Source organism: Zalophus californianus, chromosome 13 (genome assembly GCF_009762305.2).
Source record: "Zalophus californianus isolate mZalCal1 chromosome 13, mZalCal1.pri.v2, whole genome shotgun sequence".
Taxonomy (NCBI): Eukaryota; Metazoa; Chordata; class Mammalia; order Carnivora; family Otariidae; genus Zalophus; species Zalophus californianus.
In genome coordinates, this window is record NC_045607.1 from 62677941 (window position 1) to 62702753 (window position 24813).

The 24813-nt window shown below is 41.8% G+C and overlaps 1 protein-coding gene across 2 annotated transcripts in view; it reads left to right on the top strand.

Annotated features, from left to right (window-relative positions):
* The window catches only part of GLDC (glycine decarboxylase), a 153418-nt gene that overhangs the window by 51679 nt on the left and 76926 nt on the right, over positions 1–24813 (top strand). Inside the window, exons 6-8 of one of the 2 annotated variants that reach the window (XM_027616322.1) lie at positions 2841–3615; positions 4186–4264; positions 20151–20286. In XM_027616322.1, coding sequence (XP_027472123.1) covers positions 3361–3615; positions 4186–4264; positions 20151–20286 — 470 coding nt within the window. In that variant the 5' untranslated portion in view covers positions 2841–3360. Of the gene's footprint in view, positions 1–2840; positions 3616–4185; positions 4265–20150; positions 20287–24813 lie in introns of those variants that run through there. The other variant, XM_027616323.1, reaches the window with a different exon arrangement.

A 24813-nucleotide genomic window follows, 5' to 3' on the forward strand; every position in this document is an offset into this window, starting at 1 on the left:
GAGGCCTGCTTCTCCCTCTCCCACTCCCCCTGCTTGTGTTCCTGCTCTCGCTGTCTCTGTCTCTGTCAAATAAATAAATAAAATCTTAAAAAAAAAAGATAATCAAATTCAACCCAAACTACCAAAATGTCCCTGTTCAACCCAAACTACCAAAATGTCCCTAAAGACTTAGTTTTTAATGAATCCCAAACTTTCACATGTGAGACCTGATAAAGCTGTGAATTCAACTTGTATGATAACTGGGCAATCCACAAGATCAAACATTGGGTCTGATTTGTATATACTTTCTCCCTGCAACTAAAGAAATTAAGAGATTTTTTTAGAGTGGAGAAGCTCTCTGGTTCTCTGAACTATCATTTTATCCTGTTAATTCTCCAGGGCATCTGGAAACCACCAGCCCTCCCTATAGTCCTTGTAGATATCATTCCCACCACAGTGGTCTAACCCAGCAAGTAGTTTGTCTAGCAAAGACCTCCCTTCATTAGGCACTTAATTCCCCACTGATAATTTAAGTAACTGTTTCCATTTCATGACAAGACTATCATGATCTCGTTTTCCACTAGTGACAGTGTTATCATTGACTTCAAACAGAACCAGGTCAGATAGCTAATCCCAGATTCCTATCTTTGGGGTCAGTTTCCTAAAGCTACTTTTGGCCTCAGATACAGGCTCTGTTAAAGTTTATTTAGAAAACATGGAGTATTCCAAGCAGAGGAGGATTAAAATGCCAGGAATGGGTGCATATAAAACGACTGGAAGAGCAAAAAATAGAGTAGATAGACCACCACTATCTTCTGGTAAACCACTGAAGTTCAATGAGAAATTCCTGCTGCCTCCTATGTTGGAAAACCAAAGGACAGTTCCACTGAGGGACACAGCTGCCCTGCTGTACCAATGTGGGTGGCTGGTAAAGAAGCACTTTATGTTTGCTACCACTCATGCATATGTCTGCTGCTGTCAGAGAAATAAAATGATTTCTGCTTTATTCCATTTTCTAGTTCTCCCACAAGTTTATTTTGTTGATAGAAGATTAATAACATCCAGAACCCTGGAGCCATAGGAATCTGGGAATTATAGTTCTCTGGCTTCTAGTCCCTGTGGTACACAGAGTGTATAGACAGGAATAGGGATGGCATCCCACACTGAGGGTATCTCCCAACTTTTATGAAGGCTGTTATGAATGAAAGCCTGTTCAAAGACATTCAGCCCAGCCCTTCTAGCTCACCACCTGCCCCTGCCTGCCATATGTACACATTTTGCATACTGTTTTGTTTTATACTTTCCTGCCTCTCTGCCTAGTCTATGTACCTGACAGCTACAGGACCCAGAATGTGCAGAGGATGATTGAAGGAGGAAGTTTAGAGGAGAAAAAAACAGGTTCTACTTATCTATAGTCTAAGTAATATTCTGATGACTTCTGTCCAATCCTATCTTCCTCATAGTAAAACAATTGTAATTTTGAAAGTTCGTTCTTTGTTTTTGTTTTAAAGATTTTATTTTATTTTGTCTTTAAATATCTTATTTATTTATTTGACAGAGAGAGACACAGCGAGAGAGAGGGAACACAAGCAGGGGGAGTGGGAGAGGGAGAAGCAGACTTCCCGAGGAGCAGGGACACCGATGGGGGGCTGGATCCCAGGGCCCAGGGATCATGACCTGAGCCCAAGGCAGACACTTGATGACTGAGCCACCCAGGCGCCCCTAAAGATTTTATTTTATTTTTGGGCGCCTGGGTGGCTCAGTTGGTTAGGCGACTGCGTTCGGCTCAGGTCATGATCCTGGAGTCCCTGGGTCGAGTCCCACATCGGGCTCCCTGCTCAGCGGGGAGTCTGCTTCTCCCTCTGACCTTCCTCCCTCTCATGCTCTCTACCATTCTCTCTCTCTCTCAATAAATAAATAAAAAATCTTTAAAAAAAAAAAAAAAGATTTTATTTTATTTTTTTAAAAGATTTTTATTTATTTATTGAGAGAGAAAGAGAGAATGGTAGAGAGAGAGCATGAGAGGGAGGAAGGTCAGAGGGAGAAGCAGACTCCCCGCTGAGCAGGGAGCCCGATGTGGGACTCGACCCAGGGACTCCAGGATCATGACCTGAGCCGAACGCAGTCGCCTAACCAACTGAGCCACCCAGGCACCCTAAAGATTTTATTTTTAAGTAATCTCTACACCCAGTGCTGGCTAGAACTCACAACCCTAGAGTCACATGGAGTACAGACTGAGCCAGCCAGGTGCCAGGAAGTTCATTTTTTTTTTTAAGATTTATTTATCTATTTTAGAGTGTGTGAGGCGGGGGTGGGGGGACGGGCAGTGGGAGAGAGAGAGAGAAACTTTAGCAGACTCAGCGCTCAGCACCAGCCGAGGTGGGGCTCCATCTCACCACCATGAGATCAGACTTAGGCTGAAAGCAAGAGTTGGCCGCTTAACTGTGCCACCCGGGTGACCCTTGAAAGTTCATTCTTGATAAAAATCTCAAGAGATAGCTGAGAACTTAGATATACAAAATTTTCCAACTAAGATGATAGTGCAAAATATATACCTCAATATCTTTTGCATCTCTCCCTCCCCACATATATATGGGGAGAGACAGAGAGAGAAGTGACTCAAGCCTACTGTTGGGGCAATTCTTTCAATGTATAATCTCTTTAAATCCATCAAACTGTGTGAGATGAGAAAACTGAAGCTCAGAGGCTGAGTAACTTGCCCGCAATCATAACTATAAAAAAACTTTCATCTGCCCATATTGGTTTCCATGAAATATAACCGGGAATGATGCCCTAAAATTAATGAATGGAAACTAATTATTTGAGCCTGGCTTCTCTATCAGAATCATCCTTCATTTCAGCTGAGTTCCCCAGGCCCTTCGCCCGCAGCTGTGCAGCCGGATCCAGGGCCAGTGCGGTCCCAGACCTTGGCACCGAGCTCATGGATCACCCTGGTCTCCGCACTAGCCGGAGATGGAGTAGGAGTGACTGAGAATGTTAGGCTCCCGGTCAGGAGCAGGACTGCTGAGGGCCTGAGAAGGGAGTAGGAGAGGGGGCGGGGCGGGGTTGTACCCCGCCCCCGCTCTTCTGTCTACTCCCATTGGCCGAGCCTTTCCTGGCCCCATCCCACCGCCCGCCCGCAGGGCGACGCTTAAAGTGTGCGGAGCAGGTGCCTCGCGTGTAGCAACAACTTTGCGCGCGTGTTCAGCCTGAGCGCTACTCCCATTCATTGCCCACGAGCGCCCATCCGTCTGTCCTGCGAGTCGTCCAACGAGAAGGGGCTCCTGGCATAAGGCAGCCGCCACCTGGAGGACTGCAACCAGAAGAGGCCAAGAGCGCGGCTGACCCTCGCGGGCCGGGCAGGGGACTGTGGCCGCGACCATGCAGACGTGCGCCAGGGCCTGGGGGCTGCGTTTGGGCTGTGGAGTCGGGGGCGGCCGCCGCCTGGCTGGAGGCACGGGACCGCTTTGGGTACCGCGGGGCCGTGACAGCAGCAGCTGCGGCGGGGACAGCGGCAGGGTTGGGGACTCGCGCCTCCTCGAGCGCCTCCTGCCCAGACACGACGACTTCGCTCGGAGGCACATCGGCCCCGGGGACAAAGACCAGAGGGAGATGCTACAGGCCCTGGGGCTGGCGGTAAGGACCCCACCGGCCTTCTAGGGCCTCATCCCGCCCTGCCCGGTTTCTGCCGGCGCGGCCTCCCGGTCCCCGCCCGGAGCTCTGCTTCGCTCCGTGTGGGACCCGCTCCCGGGTCTGAGGCCCTGGCGTGGAAGCGAGCCCGCGAGTTCGGTTCCTGTGCCCTAGCCTTCTCTCACCCGTTTACTTTCTCCACCCGCTCTTCGCGCCTCAGAACCTTATGTTTTTCAACCCAACTCGCCCTCCTAATGAACCCTAACTTTGCAAAAGGAGGACCTTCTGGTTTATCCGATTATCTCTGGTTGCTGACTGAAATCAAACCTGGAGTGGTGGAATCACTAACCGAATTCATTTGCTTTCCTCCAAGTGATTTCTGGTTTGCTTTTTTTTTTTTTAAAAAAGAAACCCTAATTAGGCGTTTTTTTCTTTTTAAAAAAGAAACCCTAATTAGGCGATTTTAAATGAGGTTACCACAAGCCTTTGTAGATGCAAAACACAGAGGTGACTCTTTTAACTCCCAAAGCACTTTCCTCTCCCTTGAGTGTTCACGGACTTATGTTTTAATTTTAGAGCATTGATGAACTGATTGAGAAGACAGTCCCCGCCAGTATCCGCTTGAAAAGACCCTTGAAAATGGATGATCCTGTTTGTAAGTTGCTGGGAGGGCTCCCTTAGACTCCAATTGCTCTGGCCTATTTGTCTTCTATGGTCTCTGAAAATCCAGCTCTGGGTTAGGATTGCCCAGGACTGGGAATATGTTTATTCAAATAAAATAGCGGCGGGTACCTTAAGGGACGGGAGATGGTGGAATATTTAGTTCCTGGAGCAGTCAGTTCTGCACCCTAGATTGGAGTCCATGCCTCACCTTTCTAGGTTTTTATCTAGGCGCCAGCAAACTTCCCAGAAGAAGGCAGTGCACAAACGCACACGCAGGACTCCCCACTTCCCAGGCAACCGTCCCTCCCAGGCCATGGTTCTCATATCCTTTGGGTTGAGAAGTGTCCTCACCTCTGTGCAAGTCAGGATACTCTGAAGGGAAAAAGGAATTGCCTATGATCATACAACTAGGGAAGTGGCAAAAATAGGAGATGCAGACATGTGTTCTCCTAGCCCAATTTTCTTTATAGGACTAGAGCTTCACATGTTTTCTTATCTCACGTCCAATTTCATTACTTATGCCTAGTGTAAGGCAGCAGTACTCTTCAAGTTCAAATGATTTTTATAAGAAAATATGCTTGGTTAAAACTTAGTTTACTCATAAAATTAGAATTTTGTTATACATTTAAATATTTTTAATAGTCTGAAGACTGACTTTCAAAGGTATTTTTATGTGAGCACTTGACTTCCATGGGCTTAGGCATGAATTCACATGTCAAAGAATTAGTTAGGCAGAGTTGAGCACTCTCTAAACAGGAAAGAATTCTCTTGGAGGTTATCTGGGTTTGAATCGTAGAGATGCTGTCTCATACTTTTGGAGTCAGGTAAAGAGAAGGTACTTTGTTCTGTTTCAGGTTTTAGGACAGAAAGGATATATAGATGGCAAACTTTATTTTTTTTAAGATTTTATTTTTTTATTTATTTAAGAGAGAGAGCGTGCTCATGGGTTCAAGCCGGGAGAGGAGCAGAGGGAGAGGGACAACCAGACTGCTCTGAGTGCAGAGCCTGACTTGGGGGCTCAATCCCACAACCCTGAGATCATGACCTGAGTGGAAATCAAGAGTCAGTCCCTTAACAGACTCAGCCACTCAGGTGCCCCAAACTTTATTTTGTTTTTTAAAGTAGACAACTTGAGGGGCCCCTGGGTGGCTCATTGGCTTAAGTGTCTGACTCTGATTTTTGCTCAGGTCATGATCTCAGAGTCATGAGATGGAGCTGGTGAGATCAAGCCCAGCCTCAGGCTCCTGAGCTGGGTGTGGACCCTGCTTAAGGTTCTCTCTCCTGCCCCTCCCCCCTCCAAGAAAAAGTAGACAGCTTGAGGTATGAAGCCACTCCAGCTCCAGCGGGCTAATGTAACTCAAACTATGATGAGGACTGTTTCCCTGGTTGGTTTCAATGTGAACCATTTCTCCTGATGGCAGGGACCTTGCCTTTAGAAGACAAAATCTGCACATTTTGTTCAATGGAACTGATTGAGACCTAGGGATAGCTGGAAGCCTCATCTATTTCAATTTTAGGAAATCATAATCCTGATTTACTGGATGTTTAACAAGTGAAGAGTTGTATATGTTTTTGTAAAGATTTATTCATTTATCTTAAGGGGGAAGGGGCAGAGGGAGGGAGAGAGAGAAACTCAAGCAGACTCCCCAATGCAGGGCTTGATCTCACGACCCTGTCACCATCCTGAGATCAGGACCCTGAAATCACAACCTGAGCCGAAATCAAGAGTTGGTTGCTTAACAGACTGTACCAACCAGGTGCCCCAAGAATTTATTTACATATTTATATATATAAAGTTTATATATATATATAAAATATATATATTAGATTTATTTATTTTTATTTGAGAGAGAAAGTGAGCAGGGAAAAGGACAGAGGGAGAGAAATTCAAGCAGATTCCCCACTGAGCGGGGAGCCCAACATGGGGCTGGATCCCACAACCCTGAGATCCTGACCTGAACTGAAATCAAGAGCCAAATGCTTTAACCCACTGAGCCACCCAGGCACTTCCCGAGTGGTATATATATATTTTTTTAAGTTTTTATTTGACAGAAAGCACAAGCAGGGGGAGCAGCAGCAGTTTAAAAAAAAAGTTCAGCGACTCATTTCCAGCTGAATAATGTGAACATCGGGGAATTCCATTTCTCCTCCTTTCTCTCATTGGAATCAGGCTCTTGTTAGTAATTTGCAACTTACCTGTAAACTTTAAACTCAGTGGCTTCTGTGAGATTTGGGGCTGGTTCCATCTGGTTATTCTGAGGTGACTCAGAAAATACTGCACAGTCAGGAGGTCCCCCTGCCACCAACCCCGCTACTTCCTTGCCTGTAAGTGGACTGGCTCTCCAACAAAGCTTGCTTCTTGGAAGAGTAAGCTCTGCTTAGTGCAGGCACAGAATGTGTCAGACAAGCATCAGTGTTTTGCGGAGGTGTGCACACGTCATGGTTAATGAATGTTCTCCACCTGGGGAGAGGAAATTGGTCCATGTAACTTCCAATAGTAGCATTTCCATAGTGGAGCAGCATTATCCAAATGGTTTAATGTTGAATGCCCGTGTTCTGTTGTAGTCAGAGGAATTCTAGACCCAATATTTGTTCACTGTATACATAAGAAACTAATAAGAGCTAGTTAGTTATATGAGTCTTAAATGCCTTCATTGCTGAGTAAAAAGAAGACTGAGAGCTGTAAGTACCACAGAGATACTTGGGTTAGTTTTTACACATAATTTAATAATCTCAAACATTTATGTAGTACTTACCATGTGCTGGCCACTTTTAAAAGTGCTTTTCATGTGTTAATTTAGTCCTTAGTACAACCCTGTGAGGTAAGTACCATTATCTGTTCTAAAGATAAAGACAACCATGGCATACAGAAGATGTGTCATAAAGTGCAGTGGAGACAGAATTTGACTAAGGCGGCCCAGCTCCACTGTCTACCCTCTAACCACTAGTCTAAACCACTGTCTTCATTGTTTACAGATATGCACAAATCCAGTCATACCAGATTCCCCCTGCCATTTGCCAACTGCTCTGGTGGAAATGCAGTGGCATGCTGAGAACACAGATGTGGGAACACTCAGCCACTAGCAGGGAGAGGGAAGGGGTCACAGGGGCAGGACTAGGTTTGATATTGAAGGATGAATAGTGATGTTCTGCTGGAAAGGCTGGGGGAGGCTGCTGCAGGCAGAGGGACCATCATGTACAGGACAGAGTGGCCTGACAGAATCAAGAAAGTACAGATGATTGATCTGTCATGAGGATGCTCCCCTCCCCTTGGACATTTAAGTGCTTTGAAAGAATACCTTGATTATCATTTGGAGTCTCAGCAAATCATGCTTCAAAGAAATAAGGAAAAGTTACTCAATTCAAAACCCTGTTGTCATCCTGTTCAAGTGAATCTACCCTCCTTCACCCACATAAACACATAAAGAAAAAAAAGTTGAAAGGATATTGTCAACGGGAGCGTTCATTTCCCTGGATGGGCCATGATGGATGATTTTAGCTTTCTTTTTATTACATTGCTTTTTCTAGATTTTCTACAATAACTATATATTTTGTAATTACTACCAAATTTTAAAAATACTTTATGAACCAACACAATCACCTTTAGCTATGGTGTGCCTTGCTGTGTAGTATTTTCATTGAAGTCATCCCAAGCTAACCAGACTGAAGTAGCTCATAACTTCACAGAAGCTGCAGGGTTTAAAGTTTACACAAAATTGCACATTGCTTATTGTGAGAATGCTTAGGAAGAGAGAAGAAACTAACCCCTCTAATGTTCAAATTATTCAACCAGAACCAAGCAGCTATCACAATGAGACTTTTTTTTTAAAGATTTTATTTATTTATTTGAGAGAGAGAGAGTGAGTGAGAGATAAGAGAGCACGAGAAGGAAGAGGGTCAGAGGGAGAAGCAGACTCCCCACTGAGCAGGGAGCCCGATGTGGGACTCGATCCCGGGACTCCAGGACCATGACCTGAGCCGAAGGCAGTCGCTTAACCAACTGAGTCACCCAGGCGCCCCTCACAATGAGACTTTTGACGAACTTGTGGGAACCTAATGTTTGAAGCCACATCATTTAGAGTGGTGTTTAATAAATGGTTAATAGGGGGGATGTTGTGTAATGGAGCTGCAGTTGGTGACTATGTCACCTAGGTGGGGTTGGGCACTCTCCTGCCTGACCTCAAGGACACCTAACAGAACAGCTCTTCCCCAGACTGTGGATGGCAGGTGTCTTTCAGCTGGATGATATACATCATTGGGTTTTGCCTGTAGAGTTTGTGATAAGGCTCTCCCTTGGCCTATTCCTGACCAAGTTATACCAGCTTATATGAATTATTTTATCCTTAGGATAATACCAATGGATTTTCCTTATGTTTTCCTTATTTCCTGTGGAAATAAATGAAGACCAACCAAATGATAAAAGCAAAGCCTAATTTATTCTGAACTTGTAGCAAGGGAGTCAGACTTTTGTTTTGGCAAGGGAGTGGGAAAGCCTTATAGTGAAATAAAGGAAAGGCTTCAGGTAATGTTGGGGGCTATTGGCATGCAGAAGATGTAGGGGGGCAAGTAGAATCGGGATCCTGTGTGATTGGTTAAGGATGCATAGTTGGCTTTGTATGATTGGTCCTTCGTTGGAAGCCAAGACCAAACTTCAGGAAGCTGTCAATTATTAATCAAGTCCTGCCCAATAATTTTGGTCCAATTATTACATAAGTTATTGTGCAGTTTGCTGAATTGTCACTGAAGATAGCAATTTGGCTTTCTGCAAGTCTAACTTACAGAAGGCTGGCTTCTGGTGTTGTTTGTTTTAGAAAGAGTGTTGGTTTCTTGAGCAGGTTGCTGCAGGTTGTGGGTGAAAGTTATGTGGTAATATGTGGTCTAAGCCATTATCTGTTTGTGTATTTAGTCTCTCACAATAGAATTTGTCATGCCCTTATATTTTTGTCATTAATTCTTTTTAGGCAGACAGCTGCAGATCTGAGCGATACCTTGGTCTATTGCCCAAATTGCTAAATGTTCATTGGCCATCTAGTATGTGCAAAGCACTGTGAGGAAAAATTGGTGAATAAACATAATCACTATCCTCAAGAAGCTTACTTCTTACCTTCTTAATATAAATTATGTCAGAAAGTTAAAAAGTCCCAGGTGCCGTGAGAACTATGGAAAAAATGCTATGAGTGCTCAGAAATGAGAAGTTGAATAGAGAAGAGAAATAGGGTTTCTGAAACAATGTAAATGAGTTAGAAGCAAAAGCAATTATCTTTACATTGAGTGTTTTTTTGGTGTGTATATTAAGGAAAAAATGCAAAGAAATAAAGGCAGTATCTTCACTGAGAAAAAGAAAAGGCAAATACAACATGGCAAGCACAGTTAGGGAAGTATTTTAGTATTGTTGGAATCTCATCACTGATGCAATCTTACGCTGTCAGTCATTTGGGGATTCTGGTGTATGTTCCAACACCTCAAAGCAATTCTTCAACTGGGTGTTCTACAAATTTAATTAAATTCTTTATAAGTTATCATTTTTAGCATTAAAATGTTTTGGGGGTGCCTGGGTGGCTCAGTTGTTTAAGTGTCCAACTCTTGATTTCGGCTGAGGTCATGTTCTCAGGGTTGTGAGACGGAGCCCCCATCGGGCTCTTTGCTCTTGTGTGGAGTCTGCTTAAGATTTTTTCTTTCCCTCTTGCTCTGCTCCTGCTCTCTCTAACTCTCTCTCAAATAAATCTTTAAGAAATAAAGTGTGTTGGACTTCCTTATTTTTAGACATATAAAGGATACAAACATGTAAACATATAGAGAATGAGAGGCCAAATAAAATAGGTCCTGTGACTGGGACAAAAAACTTTTTAAAATGTAAAAACAACTTTTTTTCTTCATCTTGCTAAAGGATCATGGAATTTATCCAGTATCATCAAATATATTTTATATAAATGAAATTAATTCTTTAATGTTAATTTAAAAACTGACTTTTGGGGGGGGAAGCTATTACATCTGTTATCTCCTGTTGTATAAGAAATTAACTGCAAAATTCTGTGGCTTAAAACAACCATGAACATTTACTATCCTCACAGTTCCAGGAGCACCTGGGCTGGATGATTCTGGCTCAGCGTCTTTCAAAATACTGAGGTCTCAGTGCGGTCGCTCATCTGGGCCTGGAGGAGCCGCCTGCAGGGTCGCTCACGCGTGACAGCTGGGAAGCTGGGGCTGGCTGTGAGTGGGAGGTCTTAGTGCCCCCACATGGGTCTCCCCACGGGCTGCCTACCTGTCCTCACACGGCAGCCAGATTCCCCCAGAGACAGTGATTCAAGAGAGGGAAAGAAAGCCAGGCAAAAGCTATCCTTTTTATGATCTATCCTTGGAATTCCGATAGCATCACTTAACACCACTTTCTGTTGATTAGAGTGACTCATTAAGTCTGCCCTGAATTCAAGGGAAGGGAAATTACTTTCACTTAAAAATTTTTTTATATTTGAATATAAATGGCACACAATGTTACATTGGTTTCAGACGCACAACATGGTGATTTGACAAGTTTATACCTTCTCTATGCTGACCACAAGGACAGCTACCATCTGTCACCATAGAATGCTGCTATTATCATTGACCGTATGCCTTATGCTGTGCCTTTTATTCTCGTGGCTTATTCATTCCATAGCTGGAAGCCTGTATTTCCCACTGCCATTCACCCATTTCCCCACCCTCCTCTCTGGCAATGATCAAATTCTCTGTATTTATTTATTTTTATTTTTTTAAGAGTTTATTTATTTGACAGAGACACAGTGAGAGAGGCAACACAAGCAGGGGAGTGGGAGAGGGAGAAGCAAACTTCCTGCGGAGCAGGGAGCCCGATGCGGGGCTCGATCCCAGGACCCTGGGATCATGACCTGAACCGAAGGCAGACGCTTAACGACTGAGACACCCAGGCACCCCAAATTCTCTGTATTTATAGTTCTGATTCTGTTTGTTTATTGTGTTTTTTAGATTCCACTTACAAGTGGAATCATATGTATTTGTCTTTCTCTTAGCATAATATATCCAAAATATATAAAGAACTTATACAACTCAACACTAAAACAATCTGATTAAAACATGGGCAGAGGACCTGAATAGACATTTTTCCAAAGAAGATATGCAAATGGCCAGCAAACACATGAAAAGATGTTCAACATCACTAATAATCAGGGAAGTGCAAATCAAAACGAGATAGCACCTTAACACCCATCAGAATGGCTAAAATAAAAACAAATAGCAAATGTTGGCAAAGATGTTGTAGAAAAAGGAACACGTGTACACTGTTGGTGGGAATGTAAATTGGTACAGCCACTGTGGAAAACAGTATGGAATTTCTAAAAAGTTAAAGAAATAAAGTACGATCCAATAATTCCACTACTGGATATCTAACCAAAGAAAATGAAAATGCTAATTCAAAAAAAAAACCACTAATTCAAAAAGATACATGCACTGTGTTTATTGTAGCATTATTTACAATAGCTAAGATATGGAAGCAACCTGTGTCCATAGATAGAAAATGAATAAGGAGGATGTGGTATGTATGTTTGTAAATGGTATGATCTCATCCTTCTTGTGGCTGTGTAATATTTACATAGGAATATTACACAGCCAAAAGAAGGAATATTACACAGCCACAAGAATGAGATCGTACCATTTACAACAATGTGGATAGACCTAGAGGATATTATGCTAAGTCTCCACCCTTTGAAAGGGACTGTAAACAAATCTGCAGATGTATTTTTTTATTAGACTTTAATTTTTTAGATTATTTTAGGTTCACAGCAAAATTAAATGTAAGGTACAGAGTTCCCACATACCTCCTGCCCCCAGGTAGCCTCACCCATTATCAATATACCCCCCAGAGCAATACATTTGTTACAACTGATGAACGTACATTGACACATCAACACCCGAAGTTCATAGTTTACATTAACGTTCACTCTTAGTGTTGTACATTCTTTGGATTTGGAGGAATGTATAAAGACATGTATCCACCTCTAAGTATCATACAGAATAGTTTCACTGCCCTAAAAACATCCTGCAGACATTTTTTTCCCTGCAGACTTTTTTTTTGAAACTGCCACATTCATCCAAATTAGCACATACTTCCTATCTTAAATTACAATGATTTTTATTTAACTTTTAAAAATATTCAATGCTATCAATGAAATCAGTCATACTGTATCATATAGTGTTACTGCTGAGGAGTATTATAAGCTACTATCATCAAATCTATTTCTATAGCTTCCTCCATCTTCCCTTTCTCATTTATTGAGAAGCTTCTGTTGGAGATAAGATACTGTTTCAGTCACTGAGGGTAAGAGTCAAGAGGTAAAAGATGATAAAAGATATGGTCCCTGACTATAGGTTATAACTAATAGGGAGATAGATATTGAGTAGCAGTAAGATCTGTAAATAAGGGGAGCACCTGCGTGGCTCAAATGATTGAGCATCTGCCTTCTGCTCAGGTTGTGGTCCCGGGGTCCTGGGATCGAGTCCCACGTCGGGCTCCTGACTCAGCGGGGAGCCTGCTTCTCCCTCTCCCTCTGCCTCTCCCCCTGCTCATGTACTCTCTCTCTCTGTCTCAAATGAATAAATAAAATCTTTAAAAAAAAAGATCTGTAAATAGGATGAATGCTTTGGCTGAGGTTAAGGCATGAGCAGAGGCATGGTTATTTGAGGGATATGGTGAATGACCATGTATGTAGAACATGTATGCAGAAAGGCACTGAAAACACTATATAGAGGGCTCAGAGCCATGACAGGGAATTTGTTTTGTCTCTGTAATGAGAAGACATTAATAGTTATTACAGAGGGAAATGACATGATTGTGTTTTGCAGAGTGCCTCTGAGATCAGAGGCAAGGGGACCAGCTGGGAGATTGTTGGAAAGTTTAGAGGTGAAATGTGCATTAGTTCAGGTACACCAAAATGTACTCACCAGGATGATATTAGATATGCAAGAAATTTATTGGGAGTGGGAACAGGAGAAGGCAGGGGAGTCTTTAGACTGTGAGGTCTGACCCTGGTGGAAGGGGGAAGAGAAGGGGAGGAATGGCTAGGAAAATCTTAGGCTGCAAGCACAGATCTAAGAAAGTTTTGGTCAAATGGGAGTCCTTGAGCTAAAGTCACCCATGGGAGGGTTCCCACATCCTGCAAGAATGAGTCTGCATTAGTTCTCTTGCTGTTCTTAGTAATTGGCTGGGAGCAGCCTATGGGGATTACGGTTTTAGTATAAACATGGTGGTTGATCCAGAGGGGCAACAGGTGGGCTGTCAATTTCTAGGCTGAGTGTGGTGATAGTAATGTCATTAACAGGAAACAGGGAGAAGGAGAGGGTTCTGGAGGAAGGAGAGATCATGAATGTTTGAGCAGAATTGTTTGAGGTGTTCATGGAACATGCATTTGGAAATGTTGAAACAGTAGTTGGAAATAACGAGTCTAGAGCTCGAGAGAGAGAGATGATAGATGGAGTTCCAGATATAGTGAGTCTTCTAACTGAATTCATGGGAGTGAGATGTCCTAGGGATGGAATATGGGGAGAAAAGTGGAAGTCAGGATGCTGGGAAATAGAGCATGTAAAAGGAGGCAGAGCTGTCTGAAGTGAAGTAATTAAAGAGGCTGGAGGATAAATTTTCAGGCAGGGGGTTGTGGACCCTACTCGCATATTCTGGACCTTTCTTAGGCATAAGAGGGAATAAAGTCCACCTGAGGATGTAAGGACACTCAGAAGTAAGAAGAGTTGAGGGGTTGCCTGTCTGACGATGTGAGTGAGAGACAGGAAACATGAGACTGAACATTAGAGAAAAGTGGATAAGGTTCAGAACAGCTATTGTGAGCATCCAAGTAGTAGATGCTTAACCCCCCCAAAAGTATTTTTACAAAGATGCAAACAGAATTTTAGTAAGGATTCTCAATGCCCACATCATCAACATACTGATTAAACAAGGAGGAAATAAAATTTCTAAAATTCTGAAATTATTGTATTAATTAATGCACTGTGTTATTTCACAGAACTTAATAGCTGTGGATTTTCCATTTATAAATGTTTCTTTGAAGCCCATACTTTTAAGGATGTATTTGAACTAAACGTGAGAACAGTTTGTGCATTGCTTTGTCATCATGAGATTCTGTGATGGGTGATTATTGTGAATATTGAGCTAGATATTTATGGGAATTTAGGAGAGTTTTCATTGCAACACCTTTATTCACCTGTATTTTCTGAGCACTTACTATGTGCCTAGCAACCTGCTATGCCGCTCCTCACAAAGAGATTATAATTTTTTTTAAGATTTTATTTATTTATTTGACAGACACAGCAAGAGAGGGAACACAAGCAGGGGGAGTGGGAGAGGGAGAAGCAGGCTTCCCCCCGAGCAGGGAGCCTGAAGCAGGGCTTGATCCCAGGACCCTGGGATCATGACCCCGAACCAAAGGCAGACACCCAACGACTAAAGCCACCCAGGAGCCCCAAGAGAGTATAATTTAGTGGGTGAGATTCTGGGTCGGACTAGAACTTTCTCCCTATGCCTATTCCTTTCATCTATAAAAAAATTATCTCTTTCCTGCAAGCATGTTAAATTGTTTGAGTTGGACTCCTAGAACATATCCTTCCCTTCTTGTTTTTGCTCTGCTGGCTGTAACAACGTCCCCACAGGGCAGCAAAGAGGAAAAACAAATACTCCAGGACTTCCACCCTGATTCTCATTTAAAACTTACCATTTGGCCTGATTATACAGGTAAACTGGTATTCCAGATAAATGTGAATTGCAATGTTTCTCTGTACATTTCTTTAAAAAATGCACGTGTTGTGATGAGCACTGGGTGTTATACGCAACTAATGAATCATGGAACACTACATCAAAAACTATTGATGTACTGTATGGTGGCTAGCTGAACATAATAAAAAAAAACAGTATTCATAGATTAAATGAAGAGAGGTGATAGAGGAGGCCTCCCATAGAAAGTACTGTGACCCAAGACCAGGGGGAAAATAACAGACATGGTGCCTCTTGTCCTCACTTCCCACTGTGCGATGTTCTCATTTTCTTACAGCTAGTATTAAGATCTTGAACCTGTATTTCTTTTGGGTGAACAGGAAGGGCTGTAGGGACGTGCCTCACCTCCTTTTGGCTTTGGAAGTGCCCCTGGGGGTAATGAGGGGCCGGGTGCAATGGGATGTTAATTAACTGAGCAATAAGATGGAGAAGAACCTGGCAGGATTAGGGTCAGGTGGATCATAGCCCCAGTCAGGCCTGCATTGTCCTGTCCCAACCACATCTTGTCACATAGGGCGGGTGCCCCTCTGTGAGACTCAAAGAGTTTTCAATTTGAAGAGTTTCCATGTCCTTACTCTACACTACGCAGAGCTTACAGATTGGTTTACCTTCCTAGAATGAAGAAATTCTGTGATTCACAGACTTTGGTTGTGAAACTGTCCTTTGTTGGGGAGGAAATTTGACAAATGAGAGGAAGTAGGGTTTATGGGCTGGGTAAGTGGGTTTAAGTCAGGCTGTTATGGGGGGAGGAGAGGGGTGCTGCAAATGATTAGGTGATGCTACAGAAAGGCTACACATTACAATGGAATTTGTATGCAAATTCCACGTTCCACTGAGAAAATCAGAAAATGTCTGGACAAGTGCTATCATTCATGGTCTGTTTATCTTGATTGAGACCCTTGACCCCACCCCATGGTTTTCTGAGCAGCTTTGAAGCCAAGGATCTGCAGGTTGGCAAGAAAAATATGCTAAGGCAGTCTCTGTCCTAACATTCTGGCCCCAGCTTTCCCCTTCAGCCTCTGGCAGAAAAAGGCCTTTCTGGGCAAATTCAAATATGATTGTGTTGGTTTTCAGTCCTGATGATTTCCTTGGAGACCTTTTCTGAGTATTTTTCCAAGTACACGAAGGGCAGGGAGTGGGAGGGAGGCTCCAACGCTGGTTTGAGTGGCTGTTCTGCGCTGGGTGCTGCTGGACTTCCCGGAAAATGCTCTGTGGACCTTTGACCACTGTGGGGACTGACAGCTGTCTGCACTCATATATTTCACAAGGAGGATTTTGTTTTGTGCATAACATTTTAATTGAATTTTTAATTTTTGAATAACATACGCATATTGTCCAAAATTAAAAAACAGAAAGATATGTAGGTTTTGAGAAAGCAAGACTCCTTCAGTCTCCTCCTATCAGTTTCTTGAGAATCATTCCATAGATATTCTGTTAATACATAGCATATGCATATGTATTTATTCTTTTTTTAATATAAATGGCAGAATCATAAATACCTCTCTGAAAACTTAGACCTAATATTTTAAGATGCCAAAAGCCAAAAACAAAGCATGGATACACTTTTTTCATATAATTGACACAAAAAGTAACCATACAATTATGTGTTAAGGATAAGGCTTAAGGGTGGGGGACAATGTGTGTATGCACCCATACAGCTTGCCTGTCTTTCCTAATGACATTTTTTAATTCTTGTTAAAATTCACATACATGGAAAATTAAAACCTGGTCTTAGGGACTCCTGGGTGGCTCAGTCGGTTAAGCAGCTGCCTTCAGCTCAGGTCATGATCCCAGGGTCCTGGGATCGAGCCCCGCATCGGGCTCCCTGCTCAGCAGGAAGCCTGCTTCTCCCTCACCCACTCCTCCCTCACCCACTCCCCCTGCTTGTGTTCCCTCTGCTTGTGCTCTCTGTCAAATAAATAAAATCTTAAAAAAAAGAAAAAAACAAAAACCTGGGCCTAGAGTGCATTGACTATTTAATAGCTAAATTGGTTTATTCCTGTTAGAAAGTATTTATTTGGTGTGGTGGTTGGTACAAAGCCCTGCTTGATATTTTAGGTGCTGGTGACAAGGGAGCTGCTATTGGAAAGTCTCCTATGTGGAATTATGTAAGGAGAAATTGTTCATTCTGAATTCTTTGAAGAGGAACAGCATGAGATCCACCTGTGGATTCTTAGAGAGTGGTGCCGAAGTCACTGAAACTCTGTTCTTGGTACATTAGAACCAGGGCATTATGCAATGCTCAGAGGCAGTGGAATAAACAAAGTCAAAAGCAGGCATTTATTCCGTAAGAAAAGAAATTATTGCTTGAATTCCAGAAGGACTACTTAAGGACTTCTGTGGCTGGGGGTGCATAAGAATGCACAGTGACTGACTGTAGGCAAGCATTTGGAGAATGACACACTGTCTCTTTCTCTTTCTGTCTCATTTCCTCCCTGGTTAGTTTCATGACCATTCACATTAAGGAAGGCAGTTACTGGAATTGGGCCTGTTTACAGGAGGAAGCTGTTTTTGTCAGGTTGGAAGGAAGAGAAGAATGTGCACTGCTGTGGGGTTTGCTCTGGAGTAAATGGGAAGCATTTCAGAAGGATGGCCAAGAACCCACCCTGCTCTTGATGACTCAAGAGTGTCCATTAGTGTGTCCTTGGTGTACAGAGGACTGCTCATTTGTTTAACTCACTTTGTTCCCAAAAGAAGGTAAATAAGAAAAAGTCAAGCTTGAGAAGCAAGACTTTATCCTATAGTGCTTCTGTCCTCAAATGGTGTTCTCCTCATATGTGTGGCTCTATGTCCACATTTCCCTTTTCTTATAGGACAGCAGTCATGAATTAGGACTGACCCTAATATAGCATGTATTCATCTTAACTTGATTACATCATTAAAACCCTATTTCCGAATAAGATCACGTTCACAGGTATCAGGGGTTAGGACTTCAACTATCTTTTTAGAGGACACAGTTCAATTCACAACACTCATTTTCCCATCTCCCTCCTGTACTAGCTTCTTACCATATCTCCCTGTTTCCAGGGTTTTCCCTCTGACCTAGCCACCATATCAATAATTATTTTTCTATAATGTAGGAAAGATCATATTATTCATTACTCTATTATTCCTAAAGGTTAAACTCTTGATTTGACAGATAAAGCCCTTCACAGACCATTCTCATTTGGGAGCTAGACCTTTTGTCCTCATGATATAATATGGAACAGGGATCCCTCTTAAACAAGATCTTAACTGAAGTTGGCCTTGTTGAATTGTGTGCCTACCAGGCACTGCTAGTCAATCCCAGCTGGTAATGGGTTCTCAATCACCCTCTCCTAAGAAGGCTTTGGGAAGTGATTGGATTTCTTGTACGATTGCTCCTAAGGATGCGGTACTTGCATATCTCCCCAGATACTGGTTTATTGAACTTTCACTTACAGTTCCTAAACTTTCAATGGAAGAAGGTAAGATTGTCTGTCAAAAGGCAGTTGGATGACATTTACTCATGAAACATATTTACAAAACTGTCTTCTCTTTCCTTAACCTAGTCTGGCAAAATGACACATCTCTTGTGAACTTACTTCTTGTGAACGCATATGGAGTGGGAAGGTGGGATGGAGGGTAAAAGTGTTTTCATTGAGGATAAAGAAGGATTAATGAGAGTAATATTTACATAGAGTTCAGTAGGATTAAAACAAAGTGAAGCATCCTCTTAGCTAGTTTGCCATTTTAGTGACTGCTGTATATAGATTTTTCTCTGATATAGTAACAATAAAATCAGACAATTCTAAGATTTAAGTGGCTGAATCCCTGAGAAGATCCTAAAGGAGCCAGACATTTGCCCAAGTAGTTAAATTTTTACCAGAATGATGTATCTTTATGCAGAAGGGCAGAGAAAGAACCATGTAAGGTCATTTGTGTCTGGAAACTGTCTTTCAGTATAAGTGCTATACCTGTAGCAGGTCTGTACTTGGCCCAGTGGGGAAGTGTAGAATCTGGAATTAGACAGACTGGGTTCTAACCATTCAATTTAAAGCCATGTAGCCTCAGGCAAGTGATCTGTGCATGCCTCAGATTCCTAAGCTGCTTGAAAAGCATTTGGTACAATTCCTGGCAAAGAGTAATGCTCAGAAGTCAGATTTTGTTGTTATTATATGAATGACCTCAAATAGGGTGTCACCTGCATCCAAGGGCTTTTATTATTCCTTCTTAATTATCAAAGTGTCCTAATGGGAATGCTGGTTAAAACTGCATCTTTTATTTATTTATGTATTTATTTATTTATTTAAGATTTTATTTATTTATTTGAGAGAGAGAGAATGAGAGATAGAGAGCACGAGAGGGAAGAGGGTCAGAGGGAGAAGCAGACTCCCTGCCGAGCAGGGAGCCCGATGTGGGACTCGATCCCGGGACTCCAGGATCATGACCTGAGCCGAAGGCAGTCGCCCAACCAACTGAGCCACCCAGGCGCCCAAAACTGCATCTTTTATTACAACTGATACTTTACACCGTTCGGTGAAGGCCTTTTTGTAAGTAGTCTTTTAAGTGACACAAAGGAAAAAACATCAAAGTTAGCAGAGGAGTTTTAGAGAAAAATATAGGTCATGTATTATTTAAGACTTAAACCAATATTTTACTAAGAAAGCAGAATTTTAAAAAATATATTTTATTTATTTTTTTGAGGGGGGTGGGGAAGGAGCAGAGGGAAAGGGACAAGCAGAAGCTGTGCTGAGCAAGAGTCCAACACTTAAACCGACTGAGCCACCGAGGCACGCCACAAAAGCAGAATTATTTGGTGTAAATACCACAGAAATGTAAAGGGAACAGAATAAACTCAGAATGAGGCAAGTATTATAATTGGGCAATTCTAACAAAGCCAAAAAAAAGAAGAGCCAAAAAAGAAAAATTAAGAGGAACCAAACTGGAGGGTAATTGAGTGCTGTTTTGGGATTTTTGAGATTTCTGCATACAGTACTTAGTATTGCGGGGGAATTGATTCTTATATTTTCATATATATATTTAAAGAAAACAAAGGTCTTAAACTAGAATTGGAGCTCTCTTTTGAGATGTTTTCTGTCTGTAATATTTCTCTCTTTCTTATAATCAGGTGAAAATGAAATCCTTACAACTCTGCATGCCATTTCCAGCAAAAACCAGATCTGGAGATCGTATATGGGCATGGGCTATTATAACTGCTTCGTGCCACAGACGATTCTGCGGAATTTACTGGAGAATGCAGGATGGTAATGTATTATTAGATTGAAAACAAGAGTACTATGTTTTGATTTGCATGATTCTCCCAGTTTCCCCACACCTCCTTCCCCCTTGGAGTGTCAGAACTTACACACTGACACCTACACTCCTGTGTTGTCTCTGACCTCCAGGAACCTACTTGGTTTTCTCTGACTTGGGAAATTTCCTTACTCAAATATAGAGGAAATACAGAGTTTCTTTCCACTTTTATTCCCATAAAAAATTTTAGAGCTCTAGAATGTGGATGCTGGTAATCTCGTCCTCTCTAATTTAATGTCTATTCTGTCTTTGTAAGCATATTGAGCAAGATGTCAACTTGTAGGTGGGCAGATTCAGGGCTTTATTCTTTGGAGACACTGGGATTTTAAGGCTGTGTCTTTTTTTTTTTTTTTTTTAAGGTTATGTCTGAGCTTACTCAGTGAGTCAGAATCTTAGTCCATTATCTTCTCAGGATTTTAGGAGTATACTTTATCACCCCCCTCCCCCTTATATTCTGGGTACATGACCAGTTGAAAAAGCAGATGTAGTATCAGGTAAATGGAGATTAAAATATCCGGTTTATTACTTAGCACTTTGTAGAGAAAGAGAACATATGTATTCTGTGAACAGGCTCTTCTAGAAACAGCAAAAGGAGGGGCTGAGCTGCACGTCCTCAGGTGTGTGTTCTGTTCTCCTCTCACATCTCATACAGACAGTAGTTGGCTGTATGGTAGAAAGAACAAAACAGAGGTTCACATCTCAACACCTTGGATATTTTTGTCAGGGAGAAGTCCTGGCTCCAAAGACCAGCCCATCTGCTTCTCTGCCCATTGGGAAATATTGTCTGACTGTAGAGGAGGAAAGATGGGGATTCCTGGGCCTTTCTTTTTCTTGTTTTTGGATCAGCATCACTGTATACACCAGCATCTTTAAATTGAAACTTTATTTCAATTGAGAACTTAGTCTCAAAAGGAATGTGTGCACTTATTTCTAGCATAGAAATGGAGTGGGGAGGCAGTAATTCCTAGATGCCTTTTTCTTTCACTTAGTTGGTATAAGAAATAACTATTATTTTTAACTATGCAAGCATGTATAACAAGTATGCAGATGCCATTTATTTGGTCCATAAATACAGTATAGTAGTATTCGAGTTTTACAAAACATCAAATATTATAAATAACCTGAAACTATAACAATACATAAAAATTAGCATCTTACACGGATATACCAGGCGGTGTAAGCTGGAAAGTTGAGTAAATTAACATTGTTTTACATTAATATACACAGTGCCACTTAATATTTATTTATTTATTCAAGATTTTATTTATTTTAGAGAGAGATAGAGAGCATGAGTGGGGGAGGGGCAGAGGGAGAGGGAGAGAGAATCGCAAGCAGACTACACACTGAGCACAGAGCCCACCACGGGGCTTGATCCCAGGACCCTGAGGTCACTACTTGACCTGAAATCGAGAGTTGGATGCTCACCCAACTGAACCACCCAGACACCGCAGTGCCAGTTAACATTTAAAAACAAGTTTCAATGCATAGCACTTGATATAAGAAGTAACTTTAATTTCTAGTACAACCAATATTATGTGAGGACAGAATAGGCAATTGCCTCTGTAATTCAAAGGTATTTAGAGCAAGTTGTAAAGATTGTCTTTCAGGTTAGCATATATTAAAAAATCAACATAGTAAAGGGAAGGTAGGCTTCTCTATGGGAAATCATAAATTGCCCCCACATGAGCTTTTGAAATACCCAAGTACATCCTCCACCGCAATAAATCTTAAAAAATTGCTGAACGCTTTGCATCTTTTGTACAATATTTTATTTAATAAATTTTGTTAGATTTCATTTGAATTCTCAGTGATCAGAATTCTTATAAATAATTGCCTTATATGAGGCTCTCCATTATACCTTCATAAGACAGACTATTGAGACATCCATTAGTCCATTTTTTTTACCTTAAAAACAGAAAATAGGAAAGTACCTGTGCAAAAAACTCAAAGCTGCCCCAAAATTTTACTGTTTTGTTCTAGTCAACACCTAAAGATAGGGCCCTCTCAGCCTCTGTGCAGGGTAGGAGCCTAACTTCTATGAGCACCAATTAGCAAACCCAGATGAATTTTATATTCCTTCCTAATTTTTGTAATTTTTCATTTCCCTGATTCCACTGAGCTCCTGCTTACCCCCTCCCTCATTGTCTCCTTAAAATATCAAGCTATCTCTAATACACACACACACACACACACACACACACACACACTCACTAATATGCAGACTCATCTAGGAATACGAACTTTTTGACAATTTTGGCATTTTTTAAAAAGATTTTATTTATTTATTTGAGAGAGAGTGAGTATGAGAGGGAGGGGAGGAGCAGAGGGAGAAGCCAACTGCCCGCTGAGCGAGGAGCCTGACATGGGGCTCGATCCCAGGACCCTGAGATCATGACCTGAGCTGAAGGCAGACGCTTAACCGACTGAGCCAGTCAGGTGCCCTCAATTTTGGCATTTTGAAAAGTAAACCTGATACCCTATTTAATCTCAAACTTTGCACAAAGTGTTCTTAGTACAGGAATAAACCCACTGTGGCGACTATTTATGACATGTGAACTTATATTCATTTACCATCATACCACCCACAAGCATAACTGGTTTCTGTGCCTTTGAGTCTGTGAGGAGTTGATGTGTTTGGCCATCAATTCAGACCGTCCTCATCTGCTGTCTCAAGTCCAGACCTGTAGTTCTGAGGCACAAAGCATTTGTCTAGGGTAGGACGGTGGTCAACCTGGATGGATGGGAAGCAAAGCAGTCCTGGTTGACCAGAGTGCTTTGTCCTGGATGAAGTTGCTCATGTCTCATCATTACAGGAGCCAGATCTGTTGGCCTAATCACTCCTACCTTGCCATCCCTGGCCAGAGCTTTTAGTTTCAATATGCTTCATTTCTTAATTAGTAAGAGAGAGGAAAGAACCCTCAAAGAACTAGTTTTTTTGCTTTGGGTGTGTGTGCAATATATTTGCTTTGCTGAGGCTTCTTTCCCACTGTGGTACTGATAAAAGTTTGCATGGTTGAACTCCCAAGTTTGATTTCAAAAGGGAATGGCCTTTCTCCTTACAAAATAAGCCTCAGAAGCACATGAATGAGCTGCAGCATTTTAGCTGTCTGAATACTGGCCTGCGGCCTTCACTCTTGGTGGCCATAGAGAATATTCACCATATTGCTTCCTGGCTGTGAGTGGATGTGTTAATTTACTTTAGGAGCTGCCAGCATTTTGAGAGGAAGACAATGTTGTTTTTGCTTTTCAGTCCTGGTTTTTGGGAGCATTTTAAATATTGTTCCTTTCCATTAACTGAAAGTTGATTTGAACCAGAGGGTAATACTGTACCTCACCAGCACTGATAGGGAGGACTGTGCACATGAGGGTAAAGAGATTTCACAGTATCACCCTTCTGTTCTGAATGGTTTCCGTAGAGACGGAACCAACAAATTCCGGTGACGTGAGGTGAAAATAAATGGACAACATAGCTTCAAAAGAATACAAACATTTGGGCTCTTACAAGAAAATTTGCATCAGGTCCAGAATTTTATTTTATGGGGCCCGCTGTTACAAAACTTTGACTGCTGATGGTATCAGTATTTAATATAAAAAGACTTAACATTTTCTTTGTGGCTATTTCTGTTTTGTGTAACTTTGGCACTGGGATTAAAATGAGAGAATTTTATGAATGTCCTACTGCAATACCTCATTCTTTCTCAATCTCACAAGAAAGTCACAGCCCAAAAGTCATAGAAAATACTGATTATTTTGGGATAAATGTTAATGCCTTGTTGAAGATATCAAGCATCCTGTTTGAGCCTGACAAAATGCCTTCTTGGATCTACAGATGCTTTAAAAATATATTAATATACATCTAGAAATAGAAATGAGTTAAATAGTCAGTTGAAATATAGAAAATGTAGGGATGCCTGGCTGTCTTAGTTGGTGGAGCATGTGACTCTTGGTCTTGGCATTGGGAGTTTGAGCCCCATGTTGGATGTAGAGATTATTTAAAAATAAAATCTTTTTTAAGAAAAGAAATATAGAAAATGGAGATTACAGACACACTTTCTTAATCACCACATTTTGCCTAATTGAGTCAACTAAACTTTTGCATACATGACAGCCGGCCCTCCATTAGCATTTTTCTCCTGAAATGAGGGTTTGTTAGTGTCCTTGGGCCTCAGGCTCACTGGCTTGAGTTTTTTAATAGAGGCTTGTTAAGACCTTTAATAGCTGATATTTTAGTGGTGTAGAAAATGTGTAGACTGTAAGTAAAAGAAGTGGGATCATATGTTTATTTTTGCAAGAAAACAATTACAAAACTCTCTACCTTTAGAAAGGCTAATCAGCATCAGCCGAAGTTTGGGCTTATGAAAGTGTTGAGCAAGGTGAGAAAGGTTGGCAAGGGAAGAGAATATTAAATCTCAAAAGTCTGTTATCAAAGGAAAAATGCAGTCTCAGGTATGGAGGACTGTGCTTGGGAGGTTTGGATT